At 45.2% G+C, this 21,131-nt stretch overlaps 1 protein-coding gene across 2 annotated transcripts in view; it reads left to right on the forward strand.

Annotated features, from left to right (window-relative positions):
• Dock1 (dedicator of cyto-kinesis 1) overlaps nucleotides 1-21,131 on the forward strand; it is a 516,616-nt gene that overhangs the window by 427,948 nt on the left and 67,537 nt on the right. For both annotated transcript variants that reach the window (XM_063263800.1, NM_001143858.1), the window contains exons 32-33: nucleotides 3,937-3,995; nucleotides 12,627-12,775. In XM_063263800.1, coding sequence (XP_063119870.1) covers nucleotides 3,937-3,995; nucleotides 12,627-12,775 — 208 coding nt within the window. The remainder of the gene's footprint in view (nucleotides 1-3,936; nucleotides 3,996-12,626; nucleotides 12,776-21,131) is intronic.

The following is a 21,131-nucleotide window of genomic DNA, read 5'->3' on the forward strand; positions in this document are numbered from 1 at the left end:
CTGCACTGACATATCAATATGCCAGCCCCACCTCCCTTCAAACTCAGGCTTAAATCCTTATTCTCCCCTTAGGAAAGCGTTTTTCAGATTCTAGATTTTCATTGTTTTGTGGGCCAGACTTAATAAATGGACTATTGCATATGTTCTGTGAGTTCACCTGCCATAACAGTGGGCATAAAGGAAGTTACAATCCCTTGTCTAGTAGTTATGGAAGCCATGGGTTTGAAGTCAGGATGGTGATGGTGTAGGTCCCTCTACTGGGAGCTGTTCTGTTGACTTTAAGTAGACATCCCCAGACCTTAGCATTCCCTAACCTGTTTTTTTCAGTCTCTGCTTTTCTCTAGATTAGGTTCTTTTTAAGTCTTCCTGTATATCTGTGAGTCTTGATGTGCCTTCCTCATAGGCCTCACTCTACTCCAGTGTGACTTCATCACACCTAGGTTACATTGTACAGACCCTATTTCCAGGTGAGGTCACATAGACAGGCATCATATGTGTAAGATATGCAGATACTCTGTATGATTATGGGATCGAAGTCTATCTCCCCTGTCATGGTGTATATCTCCTGAAGCCTGTGGGTCTTGTTGGAGTTCTCTATAAGTGATGGCTAAATGAATCAGCCTAATGGCCCTTTCCACCATGACCAACATACTGTGGTTAAGGCAAGCCCTTTAAATTATAGCATCTCCTCACTAGAGTGCTGGCTGAGACAGAGTGCGTACTACCTTGCTCTCAACATTCAGAACCACCTCAAGGTAAGCATCAAGAGTTGTTTCCCTGTACCATGGAAAAATAGGGGTCAAGTAGTTGCCCAGCTTTGGCTATACTTGGGTTCTGGTTGGCTTTACCCCTTTCGAGGCCAATACTAGATGTCCTTTCCTCCTCTTGTATTAAAGATGCAGGAATTCAGGTACTGGCATTAGGACTGGATATAGGAGCATAGGACTTCCTGGACTGGGGAAAGTCTCCCTTCCAAGTCACCTTTCCTATGTTCACTTGGTGGGTGGACACACAGGATGCGGCCACTTCAGTTCTATATGCTTATGACTTAGCAGAGTTTGGCTCGTCTGCTTAGCACCATGAGTCCTGGGTTCCTCATTGGAAGAGTGACTATGATATGAAAAGGAAGCATTTTGGATAAAGACACAACAGCCGGTCCCAGGAGTGTGTGCAGTGCGGGGAACAATGTGGGCTTGTGATCTAAGGACTTGGACTCCCTTCTCTTTGCCCTTTAGCCTAAGCCAAGTCATCCAGCTCCCTCCACCCCCAGGCTTGGGGCAGCTCCCTGACGCTGTGCCATGAGAAAGCCACTCAACTGTGATCTCTAGGGCTGCCCCTGGCTCCGAGGTCTGTCTCCAGGAAATGAGCTCCAGTCAGACACTCTCAATTATCGTCATATTTTTTTTTCAAGAGAAGAAGGTAGAAGTGCTCCCCGCAAACCCTCTTGAGGTCTGGTGACAACTGCTACTCTGCTGGGAATTACTAGGAAGCTAGTACAGATTCATCAGATCTGCTGTCCCATTAAATGCAGAGGAGGGATCAAGCCCAGTCTGCTGCCAGGGAACTCCAGTCCTTCCCTCCACCATGTGACTCCCTCCTTCTTGCCTGGGTCTGCAGGCATCTAGACTCACTTGGCTTTTAAACAATATTTCTGTCTCCTTGTGCTATAAGCCTGGCTCTCCCAAGAATCACCCCTTCTGATCATTGCCAATGCCCTGGTTCTCAAATACCGTCATGTCCAATCGTTGCCTGAACCGGAAAAGCAGACATGAGAGTGGAAACCCACGGTGCTTGCCCTTCTTCAGTGAGGGAGAGGCTTTGTGCTGGCCAGCAGCAACAGTACTCCTAATTTCCTCAGCAGCTGGAGAAAGGCAGGTCACCACCCAGAATCACAAATGTTAAACCTGCTGCTGGCAAAATGAGTCCCAGGGCTTCCATTGCACTATTAGAACTGTAATCAGTAGAGAACCGGAGAGGAAGAGCAAACACCTTGAGTCAAGGGCAAAGGAACAGAGACATCCATGAAGCCTACTACTAGGTATTCCTGTGTTTTACGAAAGAATTACTCCTTTAGCCTGGATTCAAGACGTTCAAAGCCAGAGTTAACGATACTGCTTTTTGATACCATTGGCTCCATTGGTGGATTGAGGGTAAACATACATCATAGGGGCTGGGGAACGTTGGGTGTTTGCGCTCTGTGGCCTCAGCTGAAAGTGACTTGTCCATTAACCTCAGAGCAAAAGTCAGGGCTGGGTCCGAATGCCAAGTTGCCAGGTTGCCATGCTGCCAACTCCATCTTGCCCAGGTCCAGGTGGCTTTGGCTGTTGAGAAACCTCAAAATCATGCACTTCTTAATGTGTTCAGATCTCCAAACACTAAATTGATTTGAAGGGGGAGTTAAGCCTGGAAGAGTGTCTCTTGTTACTCATGACCTCATACCTGCTTGCTGGTGGTATGTCTTCACTGCCTAGAACAAGCCTCCCATCCCTGTGGCCCTGGCAGTGGATCCACCACTGACTGTGATCCCCTGGTTTACAGAGAATACCTGAGTCAGCGCTCACTGGCTTGCTGGCCGAGTCTCTAAGTCCCAGCTTGTAGTAGCTGACTTTCCAGTTCTGTTTCTCCACTCACACCTGGATGTTCTATGCTCCCTGGCATCCAGTATATCCATACATGTATATATTCACACATACATCATGTATAAACATATATATGCATATAACATATGCATATAATGCATATAAAAGCATGCAAAGTGTGTTGTTATACACCCTCAATATCCTTTCCCAAGACCCCTCCTTTCATGCCTTTCTTACCCCCAGTTCAGTCCCCCTTCTATTTTTATGCCACATCTTTCATTCACTCTCATTTTCCCTCCCTTTAGACCTCATCCCCTCCTTATATCCCCCTTTCTACTTTCTTTATATATGTATATACTTTCACATATATATACACATGTATATGAACCCATGTATATACATACATGCATATGTATATGTACATGCCAGATCTCACATAGAGAAAGTGCATGTAGCTTGGATTATATATTTTCTCTGGTTGAGATGAACATGCCAGGGTAACCCTCCTGCTGTGAGTGACAGACAGGTGCTTAGGTGCGAGAGACTTTAATAAGGTGGCAGCCAGCTGGGGGTTGTTGATTTAGCAGCCAGGGCTGCTTGCCTGGAGAGCCAGGACACCATCATCTGTGATCAGCTTTCCTTGGCGCCTCAGCTGCCACACGGAAGAACGGAGCAAGCCTGACGACGCAGCTGCTCGGCTGCAATGCTGTATGATAATTTTGCAAATTATTATTTTTAATATAATCAGCTTTTTCCTTAGGCACTAAGAGAAAAAAGTTAAATTGCTCACAAGCTAATAAAGGTTTATCTTCCGAAGCATCAAATTCTGTTTACTCATGAAACGCACACCTCCTCTTTTCGCCCACCGGGAGGAAAATTAGCATTTATTTTCCCAGATAAACAAAAACTGGTGGAATGTTTGTTGACATATTTGGGTATTAAGCTCTTGCTTACATTTAAAATGATATAGAAGAATGGGGGAAATTTGGAAGCTGCCTTCCCCAACTCTTGGGTTTTATTTTCCTGTGGGGAAACTGCTGCTCGGTGGGTAGAATGCTATTGGGTGCCTGCCTGGATGTGTCAACAGCAACGTGCATGGAAGTCAAACTCCCTGAGGCCCAGGACTGAAGAACACAAGACGGGCTGTTCTTCACAGCTTCTCCATGTTCCCTCAGGGACGCTCTGTCATCCAGGATGAGCCCCATCCCCACCTGGAGCTCTCCTAGAAGTCCCGCTGGTGGCAGGTGGCAGATGTCATTGGAACTGTAACACAGCCTTCATCAAAGTCCATGATGGAAGCCCAGAGTTTGATTTCCAGAAGCTCTAGAGACTGTCATTGCCTCTCTCTTCTTTCTAGGTATGGAGACATGAGGAGGCAGATTGGCTTTGAGATCAGAGACATGTGGTACAACTTGGGTGAGTAGCTGGACATCATCTTGGGGATGGGGTGAGCACCTTGAGTCCTCTTTGTGTTGTGCCATCGACCCCATTTTTCAGTTTTGGGGTGTGTGTGTGTGTGTGTGTGTGTGTGTGTGTGTATGCACTTATGTGTACATATGGAAGCCACGGTTCAACCTTTGCTCCTGAGGAACTGTCCAATGGTTTGTAGAGTAGGATCTCATTGGTCTGAGCTTGCCAAGTTGACTAGCTGGCTGACTCATTGGGCCCTAGGGATCCACTCGTTTCTGCCTCCCCAGGACTAGGGTGACAAGTATGAGCCCCTCACTCAGCCTTCTTTTATATGGGCTCTGGCATTGAACGCAGGTCCTCCTGGTTACATGGCAGCTTCTTTAACAACCGAGCTATCTTCCCAGCCCCTTTGATGTATCTCAAAGACCTCAGTTGTTTCTGTGAGCAGGATAGCAGTCACTGCTTCTTCCAGAGTTCCTTTTTTCAGTAAGGAAAACAGATTAAAGAGAGGAGAAAAGCATCTTCCAGTGGCAAATAAGGAAATCTAGAAAGTGTCCTCTGGCATCAGGCTGGCACATAGCATGGGCTGCCACTGCTCCTAAGTACTGCTTCACTTCCATTTATGTCTGCTCCCAGTCAGTTACCGGGCTGACATTTGCTCATGTGTTCAGTTGAGCAGAATCTACCTTCTAACAGGTTTATACACCCACCCAAAATCTACATGTGCTTACCCTGCCACCAGATGGCGGTAGCACCGTGTGCTGCCATGATCAAAGCCACGAGAGATCTGTTTAATGATTACAAATACAAACTCCTCCAGGGATCAATTCGTTTACTCAATGTTTCCACTACATTTCATCATAAGCAATAAGAAATTCTCTAATAAAAAACCATCTATTAAAATCGTAACGAAGGGTCAGCAAGATGACAATGGCTAAAGGAACTTGCCAACAAGCCTGAATTAGATCCTGAGATTCACAGGGGTTGAAAGAGAGAATCAGCCCCTGCTATGCTAAGTTTTCCTCTGTCTCTGGTCACACACACACACACACACACACACACACACACACACACACACACAAATGGGAGCTGGAAAGATGGCTCAGTGGTTAAGAACATTGGCTAATCTTCCAAAGGACCTTGTAATTCCCAGCACCACATGATGCTTCACAACTATGTAAAATTCCAGATCTCCTGTCCTCTTCAGGCACCATGTGCTGTGCCTGTGGCACATAGATGCTCATGCAGGCAAAATACTCATATGCATAAAACAAAAAATTAAAGATAAATAATTGCAATAAAATTAGTTTTTAAAACCAACAAGATGCATTTTTCTGCATAGATAATTTGTTAAAGATATTAGTAAGCATCTAGAATATCTGTCTTTAATGTTCCTATTGGAAGCCTGCTCATTATACTAGGTCCTATTGCTATCTTCCTTCTGCACTCATACTTTATATCAAGTGTTCTGGACCACGGAGGAGTTGCACGGGGTTCAGTATAGTGTTCTATAGGTGACATTATTCTATAGACAATATTACTCTATAGGTTATAACTCTATAGGTGATATTGTTCTATAAGCGATATTACTCTAGACTGAGAGTATAAGCACTTCACTTGAGGCTTCAGCTCAGCTCCTACGCACAGAGCTGCAGGGTACAGTTCACTGGTAGAAGTGCAGAGCTGTCAAGGAAGCTGTGTCTACTGTAGCCACCCGGAGCATACAGAACCTGCACCATCCCATGTATATTACATATCATACTTGGATCAGGTTGAGGACCCTTTAGGGACACTCCATAGGATTTTAACAAGATCCCAGCAACCTATGTATGGAGAGCAGAGTAAGTCCTGGTTCTTGGGCATTTCAACCTGCTGATCTCTGTAACATGAACCCCACAGGAACCATACTGCCCTTCCTGACTTTCTACCCTCTCTGGGTGGCATAGGAACCCAGGGATTGAGTGGGTAGTTTGCTAAGTCATGTTGAGTTTTCTTCCTCCACTGCCCTGCCTCTGTCACCGTTTGTCATATGACAAGGTTTTTCTCTGTTTCCCTGACTCAGCAGTCCAGTTTATTATGGAAACTGGGCAGAATTTGTCAGAAGACTTCCATTCCAGACACCTAACAATCTTATAACATGTACAAAGGATGATCTCAGTAGTGAGAGTCTGCATCTGTGTGAACAGGGAAGGGGGCCATCCATGGGTAATCTTAACCAATTTTTTCTGTTCTCCTTCTCAAAAGTCACATCCTAAAAGATACATTTGTCACTTGACCCAGACAGCCTGATGTCCAGACTAACGCGAGACAAGAAACAATGTGGTACCTATGAGAAAGAGAGTGATGAGGGGCAAAAGGACCATGACACAGACAGCTTACAGGGACACCTTGGTTTTCCACTGAATGGCAGGTTCTCTAGCTCCCCTTAGGTCCAGCCTTCACAAAGGAGATGACATGAGCTCCACTCCACTTGCCAGGCTGCACTGTTCCTTTGGCTCCTCTGGGTGTAGGCTTGCATGCATGAGGACTCAGTCCAAAGGACTACAAAAGAAGAGAAGAGAATGAGATACTGAGCTCACCGAGCAGAGGACTGAGGGATCAGTGTATAATGAGTGCCCGTTTCTTCCCTGATAAACAGTGCCTGCTGTCCCAGGCATCTCCAGCATCTTGGTGTGCTCCTCTAGAGACAGGGTCACCAGTCGGAATCAAAGGGACTGATCTCTGGTACCAGGTATTATTCAGAGATTGTCCTAACTGATGGATTAATGAGTCTTCTTGCCTTTCTGATATTTGTGTTTTAATTTTTTTTTTGTAACAACCACAGTATGTTTCTCGGCTTTACATTTTATATGCTTACCCTGATCTTTGTACTTTTTAAAAAATTTTATCATACTATTTTAATTATACAATAATTTTTATTATTCGGGTTTGTTGTTTTATACATCTATGTGATTTTTGAAATATTCACACCCCCCATTGTTCCCTTTGTCTCCTCTTATTTCTACTAACTCCCCTTTGCTCCCCCCTTCATGCCCATATTTTCTTTTGGGGGGGGTCCCTCAGTGAGTTTCATTAAGGCTCTTCCCAAGCGTGAGTGAGGGTTACGTCCAGAAGCATGTGCTCCTTGCCCTTAGCTGTATCCCTGAAGATATTTCATCCTCCTCTAGCAACCAAACTATACGTTCCTTTTTAAGTATAGTCAGTGATGCCTCTGAAGCTCCAGAGGTTGACCTTGGGCCTGGCCCCACCTCTTTTCCATGCCAGTTGCCATGACTGCCAGGAAGGAAGGGAAGATGGGCTTCAGGAAGAGCGAGGTTTTCCACAGTGCCTCCTCGGGAACCCGCAGCCTCGGGTGTGTGCTCAGACTTTACTGTTCCATCCCAGAGTAGCGAACTCTCTTGCCAGTGTCTGTCATTATTCTCTAAGCAAGATGACAATAATAACAGAGATTTTGATCCACCTTACCGAGAAGGAAGCTAACTGAGGGGAACCCCGTCCCCCATCTTGTCACTCACTAACGTGAATGTGTAACTAACACCCGGGTGTTTCAAAGCTTGCTTGTCAGCAGTGAACATCAATTTGGGCATGAGAACACAAAGAAGATCAAAGGGAAGCCATGACCTTGACCAATTTAAAAGCAAAGATTTGTGATCTGCAAGAAGGAACTGCCAGGGTTAGATTCCTGCTAGGCAAATAACTGAGAGTTTTATGGGCTTTTATTTGGGGGTTTGTTGTTGCTGTTGTTTTGTTTAGTTTTGTTTTGTTCTGTTTTGACAAATAATAAGTCCTTTGCTCCTCCTGGAATCTTCTCCAAGCAGACCCTAAGAACAGCTCTGTGGGGTCACCATGATCAGCAAGGACACTTCCTGCTATGGGTCTCCAGGGTTCAGTCCTACCAGCCAATGGCACTGTGCAGGCTGCTGCCCTCCAAACTCCCGGCAGCCCATCATGATTTCCCAGGACATACACAGCCTCTTTTCCACATAGCTTCCTGTTTCCTTTTTCTTTTTCTTTTTTTTTTCCAGTGGGCTCAGGTTTGGGAATATGTTGGCAGGCACATGCAGCCAGTTCTGCCAAGAAAATAAAAATAGAAGTCGGATCAGATGTGTTCCTCACCTTGGAATTAGTCACCTGTCACTCCACCAGTGCTGTTTGTGGTCTTTGGGGAGGAAGGGGTGTCTCACACAGAGGTGCCCAGTAGCCCCAGGACACAGATCAGAGTCTCTTTGCTCAGTGTGGTATAAGTGCAGACCCAGGCCTACTGGGTGAGACAGGGCAACAAACCCTTTCCTTGGCAGAACCCAGCATGTCAAAGAGAGTCAAAAGCGTACTCTTTCAAAAGAGAAGTGGAGAAAGTGTGTTCGTTTACTGAACTCTCCAGTTATTTATGAGTGCAGCTCGGAGACGGCCTACGGAGCCACCTCGTCCCCCTCTCTCCTGGTTCTATCATCTGCTCTTGTTTATTACATCCAGCTCTCGGGAACCAGCGCATGCTCCCTAATTCCATCTGGCTGAAACAAAAATGCTCACAGCGAGACCTTTCTTTGACCTTATTTGGTTTTGGCTATTCTTCATGCGGGGATTCCCTTCACCCTACTTTTTGGGAATGTGCAAACTGACTGCTTTTCACTAAACCCAGATACTGCACCATCGACCCTAGCTGGAGGGGATGGGAGGTTCTCAGTCTTGTGGTGCTTGGGTGTGCACAAGTTTCCTACAGTAAGACCCTGTTCAGTCACTGGATTCCTGAGCGTCAGTAGTGTCAAGGTGAAAGCCTGCCTTTCAGAGGAAACTAGGTGCCATTCTCAGAGGACTTAGTGCTACATCCCGTCACTAGAATAGACACTCCAGGCAGGTCTTGAGGGGTTGGGGGGAATAGAGAATACAACTAGGGAACCTAAGAAAAATCTTTTACTTTGCACCATGGCTATTAGAGTTTCAGTTACTTTTCTGTTGCTCTGATAAAGCACAGTGACCAAAGAGAGCAACTTATAGAAGAAAGGATCTGTGTCACCTTAAGATTCCAGAGGGGGGGGGGGAGAAAGAGAGAGAGAGAGAGAGAGCCCCAAATGGAAAGGAGGCATGGTGGTGGCAGGCTGCTGGAGCAGGAAGCTGAGACAGCATATTCTCAGGAAGCAGAGAAAGGAAACTGGAAGTGGAGCAAGGCCAGAAACTCTCAAGGTCCACCTCCAGTGACACTTCCTCCATCAAGGCTGCACCTCCCGAAGGTTCGATAACCTTCCCAGACACAGCCGTTGACGTGGGACCAAGTGTTCAAAAACCCGAGCTATGGGAATCTGTCTCATTCAAACCACCACAGTCATCCTCTTCTGCCTTGTTCTCCAAAGGCAAAGAAAACTGCAGGAGTCTCCTTGACCCTCGTTGACCCACATTCAGGTCTATCATTAGACTTCAGCCAGCTGTGGGTCAGTGGAAACCCAAAATATGGATATCAAAATAATTAAATTGATCCGAGCATCCAAGAGCCCTGCCCACCTTACTAACTCAGGGACTGTGGATTTGTGACAGTTTCATCCCCAGGGCTAGCACAGCTCAAAGGTCTCAGGCTACTCCAGCCAGGTGTGTTTTCTGTACCAAAAGGAAGAGCGGTGATCCCTGGACACAAAGCTCCTATTTTCTTGTAGCTTAGTTTTCCAATGGCTGCCCTGGCAACCATTTGCTCTGCTGTGTATGTTCCTCCCAGCTTGGAACAATAAAAGCCACGAGTGACAGACAGAACTCTATGACACTGAAATTACAGCTGATGAACAACTTGCTGTCATGATCTCCTGCTTTCTGAAGCATTGGCTCTGACATCTTCTAGGCATAATAGAAGGAAAATGTCACCTGAGAAATGGAACATAATGGCATTTTCAGGGGACCACTTTGAGGCACTTGCATACCTCTCAGAAGTGTTAAGCATTAAGGGAAATGGGCAGAATCACACCATTGTCGCTTCAGACAAGATATTATCTATTTAGCAAAGGTTGAAAATTTGGATTCTAATTAAATTCAGGTTCCTTTTCAGAGATTACATTTTGTACCTGTGTCCACTCAGTAAAAAACATCTTTTGGCTTATGAGAGAACACTCTACTTTCTTATGTATGGTTATTTATAATAGACACATTCGCTTAATGACTCTCTTGACAGAAATCTGCATTTGTTGAGCTATAAAGAAAACCAAATTCTGTATTGTGTTTCCTGATTGTGTCAAAGTATTAATAAGATTAATTAACTCTGCTAGTGTTAATAAGAAAATGTCACAAATAATTCAGTCAGGCGTATCATTTCTCATGCCCCCTCCTGTTATGTGCTGGAATGAGACAGTGCTAGTTAGAGTGCAGTGGCTTGAAGAGAAAGTGTGCATTCTGCAACAAAGGATGAGAGACTGCTACCTGGGAGCACTGCCCCTGCCTCATCATGTCCCCTCAGGAAGCTGGTGTATTACAGAACTGTTTGTGTGTGTGTGTGTGTGTGTGTGTGTGTGTGTGTGTGTGTGTTAGAATGGCTTACAGACTGTAGTCCAAGTAATCCTACAATGGCTATCTCAGGACATAAAGGCCAAGAATCCCATAATTGTTCAGTCCATGAAAGTAGGTGTCTAAACAGTCCCATAAGTTGTGCTGGCATCCCAGGGAGGACATAGAAAGCTATTGCTTGTCAATCTATGCTGGAATCCCAAATAAGTAGGTTCTATTACCAACAGAGTAATGCTCCAGCAACTGGATGGATGAACTTGCCAGCAAGAGTGAGGGCAGGCAGGCAAAAGCAAAAGCTTCCTCCTTTTGCATATATATATATATATGTATATATATGTATGTATATGTATATGTATGTATGTATGTATGTATGTATATGTATATATATATATATATATATATATATATATATATATATATATATATATACTCTTTGGTATAACCCAGAATTAGGCTGGGACTTCCTACCTCTAATAATTCAATCAAGAAAAATCCATCACAGATACACCCTGCTGTGTGAGTTTATCATTGATTCCAGATGTGTGACTTTCTCACTGATTCCAGATGTCTTTAGTTGACAACAGATTACCTATCCCAGCCTGCCTGCCTCTATGTAGAAAGGTTCCTGGAAGCCTCACCTCTGCACACCAGCAGGGGCACAAGCTAGGCCTTGCCACTTCTTTCTCCCTTTGCCTTTCCTAGCTCTCGTCAAGCTCCATATACACTCATCTATGCTATTCCCCCAGCATCCTGAATTCAGTGCTGGGACAGTTAAAGGGGACTGAAGCTCACCAAGTAGGCTTGGTAGGTTTGGATAGCCAATGAACCCTAGGAAACCACCTCCCCAGTGCAGGGAATACAAATGCATTCCACCTCATCTTTCCCTTTTATTATTTTAAGTTCTGAGGATCAAACCCAAGTCTTAATGCTTGCAAGGCAGACCCTTTACCTCCCGAGCCCAACAAAACCATTCTTTACATAAACGCATGCCTATCACACAGCATCCCAAGGTAGTAAGCCCTGCTTTTTCTGCAGTCCCATGATCCAGTGGGGGCTCTGTGTGATTTGACTTCAGTCATTCAGAAGGCATTGTGTAGTTCACAGAGGTGTCAAGTGGACCACACTTCTCCATGCCACCTTGGAGACAGAACCCTAGATTCCATGCTTGTCAGATGGGACCATCCCAGCCCCAGTCCCCTGCTCTGTCTAACTCTGAGTAGCAGACGATGATCATGTCCTTCATTTATGTGCTACAACTGACTTCTCATGAAACCACCTTATCTGGTCAGTATGTAGGGAGATCTTTTCTCAAAATAAACACTCAAACAACCGCTGTAAAAGAACAAAAATGAGTCCAACAGTACATAGTATCACGAAGCACACTGGAGGAGCCATGCCCAGGGGTGACAGGTTTTTCAAATATTGCTTTTTATTATTATTGTATGTGCATGCATGATATGGGGGAGGGTGGACCTGCCATGGCACGTGTGTGGAAATGAGAGGATAACCCTATAGGGTTGGTTCTCTTTTCGTACCTTTATGTGGCTTCCAGGGTCATACTTGGAGCTTGGTGGCAAATACCTTTACCTACTGTGCAATCTTGCTAACCGGAAATACACATAGAAGATAGAGTTTCATTGCTTGCTCATAATTGAACTCTTGAATTCTATCCTCATTTTCGCCCTTATGGGTGTATATCGGTATGATGTGCATATGTGTGTGGAGACCAGAGGTTCACTTTAAGGGTCATCGCACCATGCCCTCTACTTTATTTACTGAGGCAGGGTCTCCCACTGAATCCAGAGCTTACTGTGTATCTAGTCTGTCTCTCCATACTGCCCTAGTCTCTTCCTCTCATGCACTGGGATGCTGAGAGCTGCCATGCCTTCCCAGCTGTTATGTAGATGCTGGGGTTCTGAACTCCAGTCCACGTACTTCCATGGCAAATGCTTTATCTATTGAGCCATCCCCTCATCCATCAGTCCACACATGAATTAAAGTACTTGAAATCCTTATAAGCAAGATTGAGTTCACAACCATAAAAACTCCATTCCATATCCCACGGTCTGTGTTACTGTGTTCTTTGTTCTCAACCCTTTTTGGAACATTCCACCTCTTCTTCTTAAAATAATAGATGTTGTATTTCTTGATTGAAAGGTCAACACAAGATAAAATTCATCCCAGAAATGGTTGGCCCTATATTGGAAATGACATTGATTCCTGAGACAGAACTTCGAAAAGCCACCCTTCCCATCTTCTTCGACATGATGCAGTGTGAATTCCACTCCACCCGGAGCTTCCAAATGGTAAGGATGAAATGTGCAGAGTGTGAAGACTGGCCGGACAGACAAAACAAACAAACAACAAACAAAACAGGAAGACACAGACGATTCCAGAGCTAAAGGTGACACACAAAAACAGTCCTCCGCAGCTAAAAAAAACAAAACAAAACAAAACATCATGACCATCCTTATTGAAGAATCTGTGTCTCTGTATTCCTCGTTGGGAAGGGGGTCATTGGTTTCTAGCTGTCTCTTACTGGTTTTTATAGGGATTTTACATCAAATCCTAGATCAAAGCCCTTTGAGGCTAGAAAGGGAGCATGAGGTGTTTAAAACATGTGCTGTGCAAGCATGAAGATCTGAATTGGAATCGCCAACATCCATGTTTAAAAATAAAAGCTTAGCATAGGCATGCATACCAGTGCTGGGGCATAGGGCATAGGTCATAGGTCATAGGACTGTAGCAGTACACGGGTCATAGGAACTTGCCAGCTGGCCAACCTAACCGAAAAGGTGAGCTTTGGGTTCAGTGAGATGTTTGTCTCAGGGAATAGGGTGGAGAGTCAGCATCCTTTGGCTTCTGCAAATGGTCTCCCTGCGCGGGGGCACGCGCACGTGCGTGCGTGTGCACACACACACATATACAATGTGTGTGTAATTTTTAAATCTTATTTTAATGGGGATATAACACTTCAGAAAGCAGATTGACTCCTTTTTTGCCCTAGGCTGCTTAGTTTCCACCACCAATAAGTGTACCATGTGCCTGCTCATTCACATAGCTTAAATTCATATTGAATGTTTCCTCAGTATACATACTCAGAAATGCAATTTTAGAATCAAAATGCTTTTGTACCGTTTGACATTATTGCCAATTTGTTTGATATTATTGCTATAAGCTTTGACCTGCCCCCACTGCTGCTGCCTCAAAAGCCTGGTCCCAGTGTCACTCCAGGCTTGCTGAAACTATAAATTATAATCTAAAATACTTTTTTCCCAGGCATAAAATTCATCACACTTTTGAATTTCATATGAATCAAGCACAAAGAAAGACTTGTGAAAACTGCTATTAAATTTAAAAACTCAGATAAATGGAGAAAAGGTATTTATATAGATAAATGTCAGGAGCCCAGAAAACTAAAATCATAAGCCTTGAAAACCATTTACAGCAGTTCTCATTTTTAAACGTAGACTTTGGGTCAAAGTAAAGGTCAAGGGTCGGTGAAATGAAGATGAATGGTGGGGGGAGGGGCTTTGCAGTTCCCCTCCCTCCTCTCGATCTTTGAGCCCGATTGCTGTATTATGGAGGTTTCTAAACATCTTACGGTAACCTTTCAAGGAGGTGCTTCAAATGTTCTGGTCTCCCCCAGGTTTGATGGAAAATGATACGAAGTCCATGAGAACCCTCCGGGCCCACGAGTCTAAACACTCCTTTCGGGCATCCAGACTCAGTCCTTTGTTTTTGCACAGAGTTAACGTTCCCAAGTCACATGACAAAGAAGCGAGGCTCCCCAGATCCCAGCTCACGTTCTATGAGCATTTCACTGACTTAAAACACACCTTGCTTGGTTATAGGCAAATAAAAGCACAGCCATGAACAAGCAGATCCACAAAAGAAATGGTATCAGGCTCAACATGGTTTCGTACTCCTCCACCACTTTGCTTAAATCTCACTGGCTGCTCTCCATTCATGTGGAGACACTAGGTTGCAAGCATTATCAACTCTCTAAGTGAAACAAATCAAAGGACGAAAAACTGTAAAGCTTGTAGAAGCAATCTTGGGATTGCCAGCTTTTCCTCCTCACCAGAACAAATAGCCCAGATAATCTATTTATAAAGAGAAAGGGTTTGTTTTGGCTCCCTGTTTAGGAGAGTTTCACTCATCCCCAGCGGTCCCTGTTTGGGGTCTTTGGTACGGCAGCCCATCATAGCAGGACTGGAGAAGTAGTTGAGCAGAACCACTCATCCCAGGACCAAGGAGAGCTGAGGCCATTCTCTCTGTCAAAGATGCACCTATTGGTCTACTTGGCCTAAACACCTACACACTAAAGGTTTCCTGGAGACCAAACCTCTGTCACATAGGACTTTGAGGGCACACTAGAAAAGCCAACTGTAGTCTCTTCTGTATCAGTCTGTTCCTGGGGGTTGGGAAAAAAGTCAACTATCTCTGCTTCCCAGGAAGATGCCCTGTCCAAACCTTCCCAGCACCTGTTATTCTGCTAGTATCCTGGCCACTCAGTTTTCTGGTATAAAGTAGTTACAGTGGCCCTTGCTGGCCCCCTCTGCCTCCTGATCACAGTCATTTGAGAAGTCTCACCTTGCCCTTTCTCAGCTCCAACCTCTATCCTTCTCCCTGCTCCCCCACAGCAAGGCTCTCCTGGACCACAGCACTTAGCCATTGACCTCCTCTGTCCTAGCACCTTTCTGCTTTCACTCTGGCAAGTCCCTGTCAGCCTGTTCTCTTAAAGCGAAAGGCACAATCCCTATTCCTTATTGGCAACCTCTACAGATATATCCTGACTGGGTGAATGCTCGGCCACCCGGACACAGCTGGCTCAGCCTGCCTCTCCATCCAGGAGCTGCTGGAATGGGGACGGTTGGCTGCTGTTTAACTAATCCACCACAAATGCAATTATCTAACCTGATTAGTCACATCAGTGAGGGCTTAAATTGCCTCCACTTTTATAGCAGATGCACAAACCTAATGGAGTGAGGGGAAGGCATTAGGGCTTTTTGTTTTTCAGCAGCTTTAGTGTTTTGGTCACAGGACGCAGCATCTTCTAAAGATTACGCTTCCATAGCAGAGTTGATAACGCTGTTGTTCCCAAAATATGCATTGTGGCCAGGTTATCTTGCTCGCTTGTAAATGGAGTTTGGCGGCAACCTCTTGGGTTCAGGGCAAAACCCCCATTTTACTCAAGATTAGATGCTATCTAACCATGACTGGGGTTTTAGAAGCAAGTGCTGTAGATTGGCGTTTCCAGAGCTTCCTGGAGACGTTGCCCTTGCACTTCCCAGCCACAATGGTAACATTTTATTACCATGTTCTTTCCAGTGCAGTTCCTGGCAGTGCAGAGACCTTCCAAGACCACTGTGCCCTTACCCTATCCAGCCTCTCCAAGGTCCTTCCATTGGCTGGACCTCTGTGGTGGTATGATGGGATAGCATAGAGTTAACTAATCAGGAGCCACAGTCTCTTCAAGTCTATGACAATCTTTCCGGAGCTGTATTTCTTCCCTCAGTTCACCCAATCATCGTGATTTCTTCAGTTCTGGATAGATCTCACCAGAACAATGAAAGTCTATAGGGCCCCTGGATGTGGCTCAGTTGGTAAAATGTTTACCTGGCATACCCAAAGCCAAGGGTTTGATTCCCAAGCACTGAATAAACCAAGCATGGTGGTAGGTGTTTAATCCCACCACTTTGGAGGTGGAGGCAGGAGGATCAAAATTTCAAGATCAGCCTCAGCTGCCTAGCAAGTCTGAAGCTAGCCTGGAATACATGGCACCCTGGCTCAAAGAACAGTCTAGGAAAAGCAAAACAATAACAGGAAGGTCTCAGGCCTTTAATGCTAGCAAATGTCACCTGTTTATAGCTAAGTTGTACAGGGACTGGGCCCAAATGGGTGGATCCGTGATCCAACATGAAGGGTCATGGACAAGGCAGAAGCATTCGAAGTAAGAGGCAGCCTCGGGTCCTTTCAGAAATCCCTCCTAGCTATGGATGTGCATGCTCTCATGGGCCAGGACAGCAGATCTGCAGCCCCCTGGAAGGAAGACATCACGGTGTGCTGGTTGCTCTCTCCCACCTCCAAACCTCCACTCTCACTATTCTTCCCTGCCCCGCACTGTCTTTGGCGCGTGTCCTTTTCCTCCATGGTTGTGAGTGCTCCAAATAGCAAAGGCAAGACCACATGTGAGAGTCTCAGTTCTGGGGTCTTTCATGTGTCCCTGGGGTGATCCCTCCTGACCCTGTAGCAGCTGCCACTGACAGAGAGACTCCCCTATCATTCTCTGCCCTCTCTGTATGAATCTCCCCTAAGCAGAAGTCCATTTCTTTTCTTCCCCATCTATTTCATCTCTGTTACTAAACCCTGGCTTTTTTGATCCTCTCCGTCCTTTCTAAGACCTTCTCATGATCTGGTTGTCCCACCCATCCACCTAAGTCATTCTCTCCTACCCCTGCTCTGTGAGTTTCCCCTCCAGGAAGTCTCTGTCCCACACCATTGTAACATGTTACCCCAATGCACCCCTGTTTTCATGCTCCCCTGTCTGAATCTTCCTTCCACCTCATCCTAAGGTAGTATGGAAGAGAAGACATCCAGATCTTCTTGCCCCGGCTGTCATCTACCTCCACACACCCAGCCTTGGTAAAAGGATGATGAACCATCTCTCGGCATTACCCTAAGAGCCTTCCAGAGGCACAGCCACCATGATCTCAGCCTCATACTGCACCTTACTTCCAAAACATTAAAGTGTGGGAGGGAAAGCCACACTTTAAATTCTGTCCTGACATAATTTTAAAGAATTCCATTTGTTACAGCTTTGGAAATGAAGCTCTAACCGCTGAGAAGTCTAAGTAAATGGCCATGCAGGCTGCATACCACTGATTAAAAAAACTGTACAGTGGAAAAGGTGAACTCATGTTCTCAATCAAGGGGTTGTTTCCTGTCATCCTTGGGAGGCTCCGTAAACCGCTCCACAACCTTCAGACACTCCCATTTAGTAGTAACAACATAAACGTGAGTCATCTTCGTGTCATCCTGAGTTTCCCTTTGAATAATCTCCCCTGCCACCCCTGCCTCTTACCTTAAGCAGATAGTTGATGAACCCGAGTTATTCAGCTTGTCGGACCAATGTTGGACGCTCCTGCCACTTGGTAAAAAAGCCAGTACAATTCGTAGTACAGTATGAATGTGAGTAAGTCCGGTGGAAATTTTATCTTGTTGATTCTCCAATCCATTTGGGAGTTTATTTGTTGTCTTGTTTACCTGTGTTCTCTCTTTCGAAAGAAAACATGGTTGTGTGGCTTTCCATGCTTCTAGAGGAAACATGGCACGGCGAGCAGGTTTGATTTCATTGAATTCATTCCCAAAGGTGGCCTGAGAGATCTTGACAGCCAATACCTTTGACTCCAAGAGTTCTGATTATATTGAATTCTGTTCTTTTAAAGCCTTCCAGCAAAGACATACTCAACCTCCCATAGTCTCCTTCAACTAAATCAAACTTGGCTCTCTCTGAGGCCATTTTCTCGCTGTAATTATGCTCAGCTAGAAGGTCCTCTTCAGGCTGCTTTGTGAGTGTCTGCAAGGTAACTCAGCCAGTCAGCCGCTGAGCCTCCGTGCTCCGAGGGTTCACTTTCGGGCTCTCTCAACTCATGAACAGGTCACAGAAGCTTCAAGGTCAGGGAACTGCCTGATAGACAGGAGGAATATGAATTTTTTTAATATGGGATGAAATCCTAGAGATTAATTAAGTATGTAATTAAGTTTACACAGTGGTTAAGAAAGATAAATGTAATCTACATAAAAATATTAGTGTGCCTGAGCCCGGGGATTAGAGGCCAAGTGACACATTGAAGAATCTGTCACTGTCAGGATATCATCAGGAAAGCTGAGAGACCAAGGCTTTTAAGCACTGGCTTGTGTCTGCTGAGGCTTCTTCATGGGCATATTTTCTACGCAGACTCAGTCAACCATCTTCCTGTTTCTAATGGCCTCTGGTAAATATCATGGGTAAGGTTGTATGGCTCTAGCAGACCGGCCAGCTCCATGTGGAGGTGGAGGAGACGAAAGAGGTGATTCTTTGGTGCCCCCTGAAACCAGGAAATTGCCAAGCACCTACCTTGCAGTGTCTTCTGAACTTGTTTTCATGATAACAGTGGGGGGAAGTAGAGCGCTTTTGGGCAAAGGGTAATATTCACTAAGAAACTTTTGCTACGAGATGCAGCAGGCTATACTCTTAGGTTCATGATTTCAACCCGATTGTGATAAGCTCCGAGCCTTTGTTTGTATTATTTACATCCAGATCTCTGTGGTAAATAATCCTGGCTACATTACAAGTCTGATTTTTATACACATATAAATATATTGTTGTGAGAGCAGCGAGACTGGCAAGATGGCTCAGTGGGTAGAGACAGGCTACAAGCCCACGATTTTTAATTGCAGTAAACCTAACCCCAAATCAAACTTTTCAAATGAATTATCATAGGTTTTCAGATTATCTGTGACTGGGAACCCCACTTCGTAGTCTCTGAAATAGTATTCAGCAGCCCATAGCTGACTTGTTCAGTAAGATAGGGAAGCAGCAGCTTTTTCCTTAGTTAATTGAATTCACGACATCAGTGCCACTGAGGACAGTCCATTACAGCCAGTTGAGAAGCACCCTTCCGAATGCCTCCACTTGATAATCTCTTACCTTTAATATTCTCAGGGGGATGCTGATATCAGAGACTTGAGATGCTCTATTCCATATTTTAACTCGGATACCCTGTGGATGTTTTTGTACCAATATTTGTGATTTAGAAAAGAGAAGAAAATATAATGGTTCTGCTTATTCCGTCAGCGAGCCTCCACCACCATTTGAGGAGCACAATAAACACACTCTAATTTTATCCCAGCCACAGAGCCCCGCTGCCTGTTACCACAGTGCAGGCTGACAAGGAACACGGTAAACATAGCCTTTATAAAAAAAAAAAAAGTCCCACTCTATCAGCAAATGGACTGTCTCCAGTTTATTGGGATGGAGCTGTTTAATTCTGATTATGATAACAGGTCACAGTACACTAGCATATTGATCCTCATATGTTCTGTAAAAAAAAAATATGAATGAATGAAGGTGCAGAAAGGAGAGGCTCTGAGGAGCCTGTAGACCTGGCTGACACATGGCAGACTTCTCAGGTGTTTGTGCAAGTGTTCGCCCTCAGCCTGGAGGTTGGTATGTCTAGAATCAACTGTGCTGTGATGCACCGACCGTCCAGCCACTCTTTTTGGGAAACATTAAACATTTCTCAGGCAAGTTCAATAAGCAGGAGCCAAGGCTTCCTCACCTCTCACATCCCAGTATCTTCTGAGTGAGAAACAATTTTAAATGTTTCTGTGTATGTTTGCCAGTGTTAGAATCAGTCATACTTCTCTGAATTCTCTATACCTTCCCAGTCATATCCCTCTTACATATCCACTTGCATACTATGTCTGAATTTAGTTGTCGGTTCTCTTTTATCTCAACTACTTGCTGTGAATCACGCATGCTTGTCACTCCCTTGATCTTCGAGGTCCCAGTCTCTTTTCCCCTGAAAAGGTGGGAGTGCTTTCAAATGTCACCCAGTGGCTAATCGCAAGAGAGCTCCCTTGTGTTGGAGTCCAAAGTAAATGGCCGCTTGAGGGAATCCTTTCTGTAAGGAAGAGAGTCATTGCGAGCTCGTGGCAAAAGGTGGTCACTTCACAGGGAATGCATTTTCCTTGAGATTCCATGTTGGAAAGGAGAAAAAGCCAAGTGAATCTCCTCCTTCAATGGAGCAACCTCTGTTTCTAAAAGCCTTGAACTTCTTAAGCCTGACCATCAACAAGTGGTATTTATCTGGGAGGAGAGTGGGAGAGGGTCAGAAAGACTGAGGAGCTCATGAAGGCCAAGGTTGCTGGGAGGTTGCCAAGTCCTTAGTTCTGAGCAAGAAGCACCCCTTCCCCAAGCCATGTTTGTGCAGTGGGATGAAAGTGAGGCTCTGAGTTCTGTGCCATAATAGGGACAGGAGAGTCTGTGCCAGCTCGGGGGCTCTTCTGTGGGCCCTGCTTTCTGCTTCTCCAGAGCCTATCATTAGCTTCCACTGCCACAGTAACACTTCCCATGCCCCATATCACTGTCTGGTGTCTCAACCATGTGTTGTGGCTCAACGATGTCACCACTTGGCTGGACAAGGCCCAGAGAGCCAATTTTGTTGGTATCAACCAGCCTACTCTTTGCTGACACACTGAGTTCTCCCAAGCTCCTTCTACTTTAGGTTCAATTACTTGCCTCCCGAGATGTAGCTCACTAGCAGAGAGCTTGCCTGACATATAGGAAGCCCTGGGTTCCAGCCTCAGCACCCCATAAAATCTGATATAGTGACACCTATCTGTAATGTCAACATCCAGGAGGTAGAGGCAGGAGGATCAGAAGTTCTTCCTCAGTTACATACTGACTTGAGATTCTATTTTCACACACATGACAGTCACCAAATTTGTCATGCACATGGGGCAACATTTTCATTTCATGAGAAGGACTGTCTCAGGCTCATCTGCAAGCTTCAATACAGCAGTCATTAAGAGAGGAGGCCTACTCTCACTTGGCTGTTATTCTCATAAGAACCTTGTCATCATGGGACTTGGGGATTACTGCTGAGAACTGGG

This window comes from Rattus norvegicus, chromosome 1 (assembly GCF_036323735.1).
Source record: "Rattus norvegicus strain BN/NHsdMcwi chromosome 1, GRCr8, whole genome shotgun sequence".
In the NCBI taxonomy this organism is placed as follows: domain Eukaryota; kingdom Metazoa; phylum Chordata; class Mammalia; order Rodentia; family Muridae; genus Rattus; species Rattus norvegicus.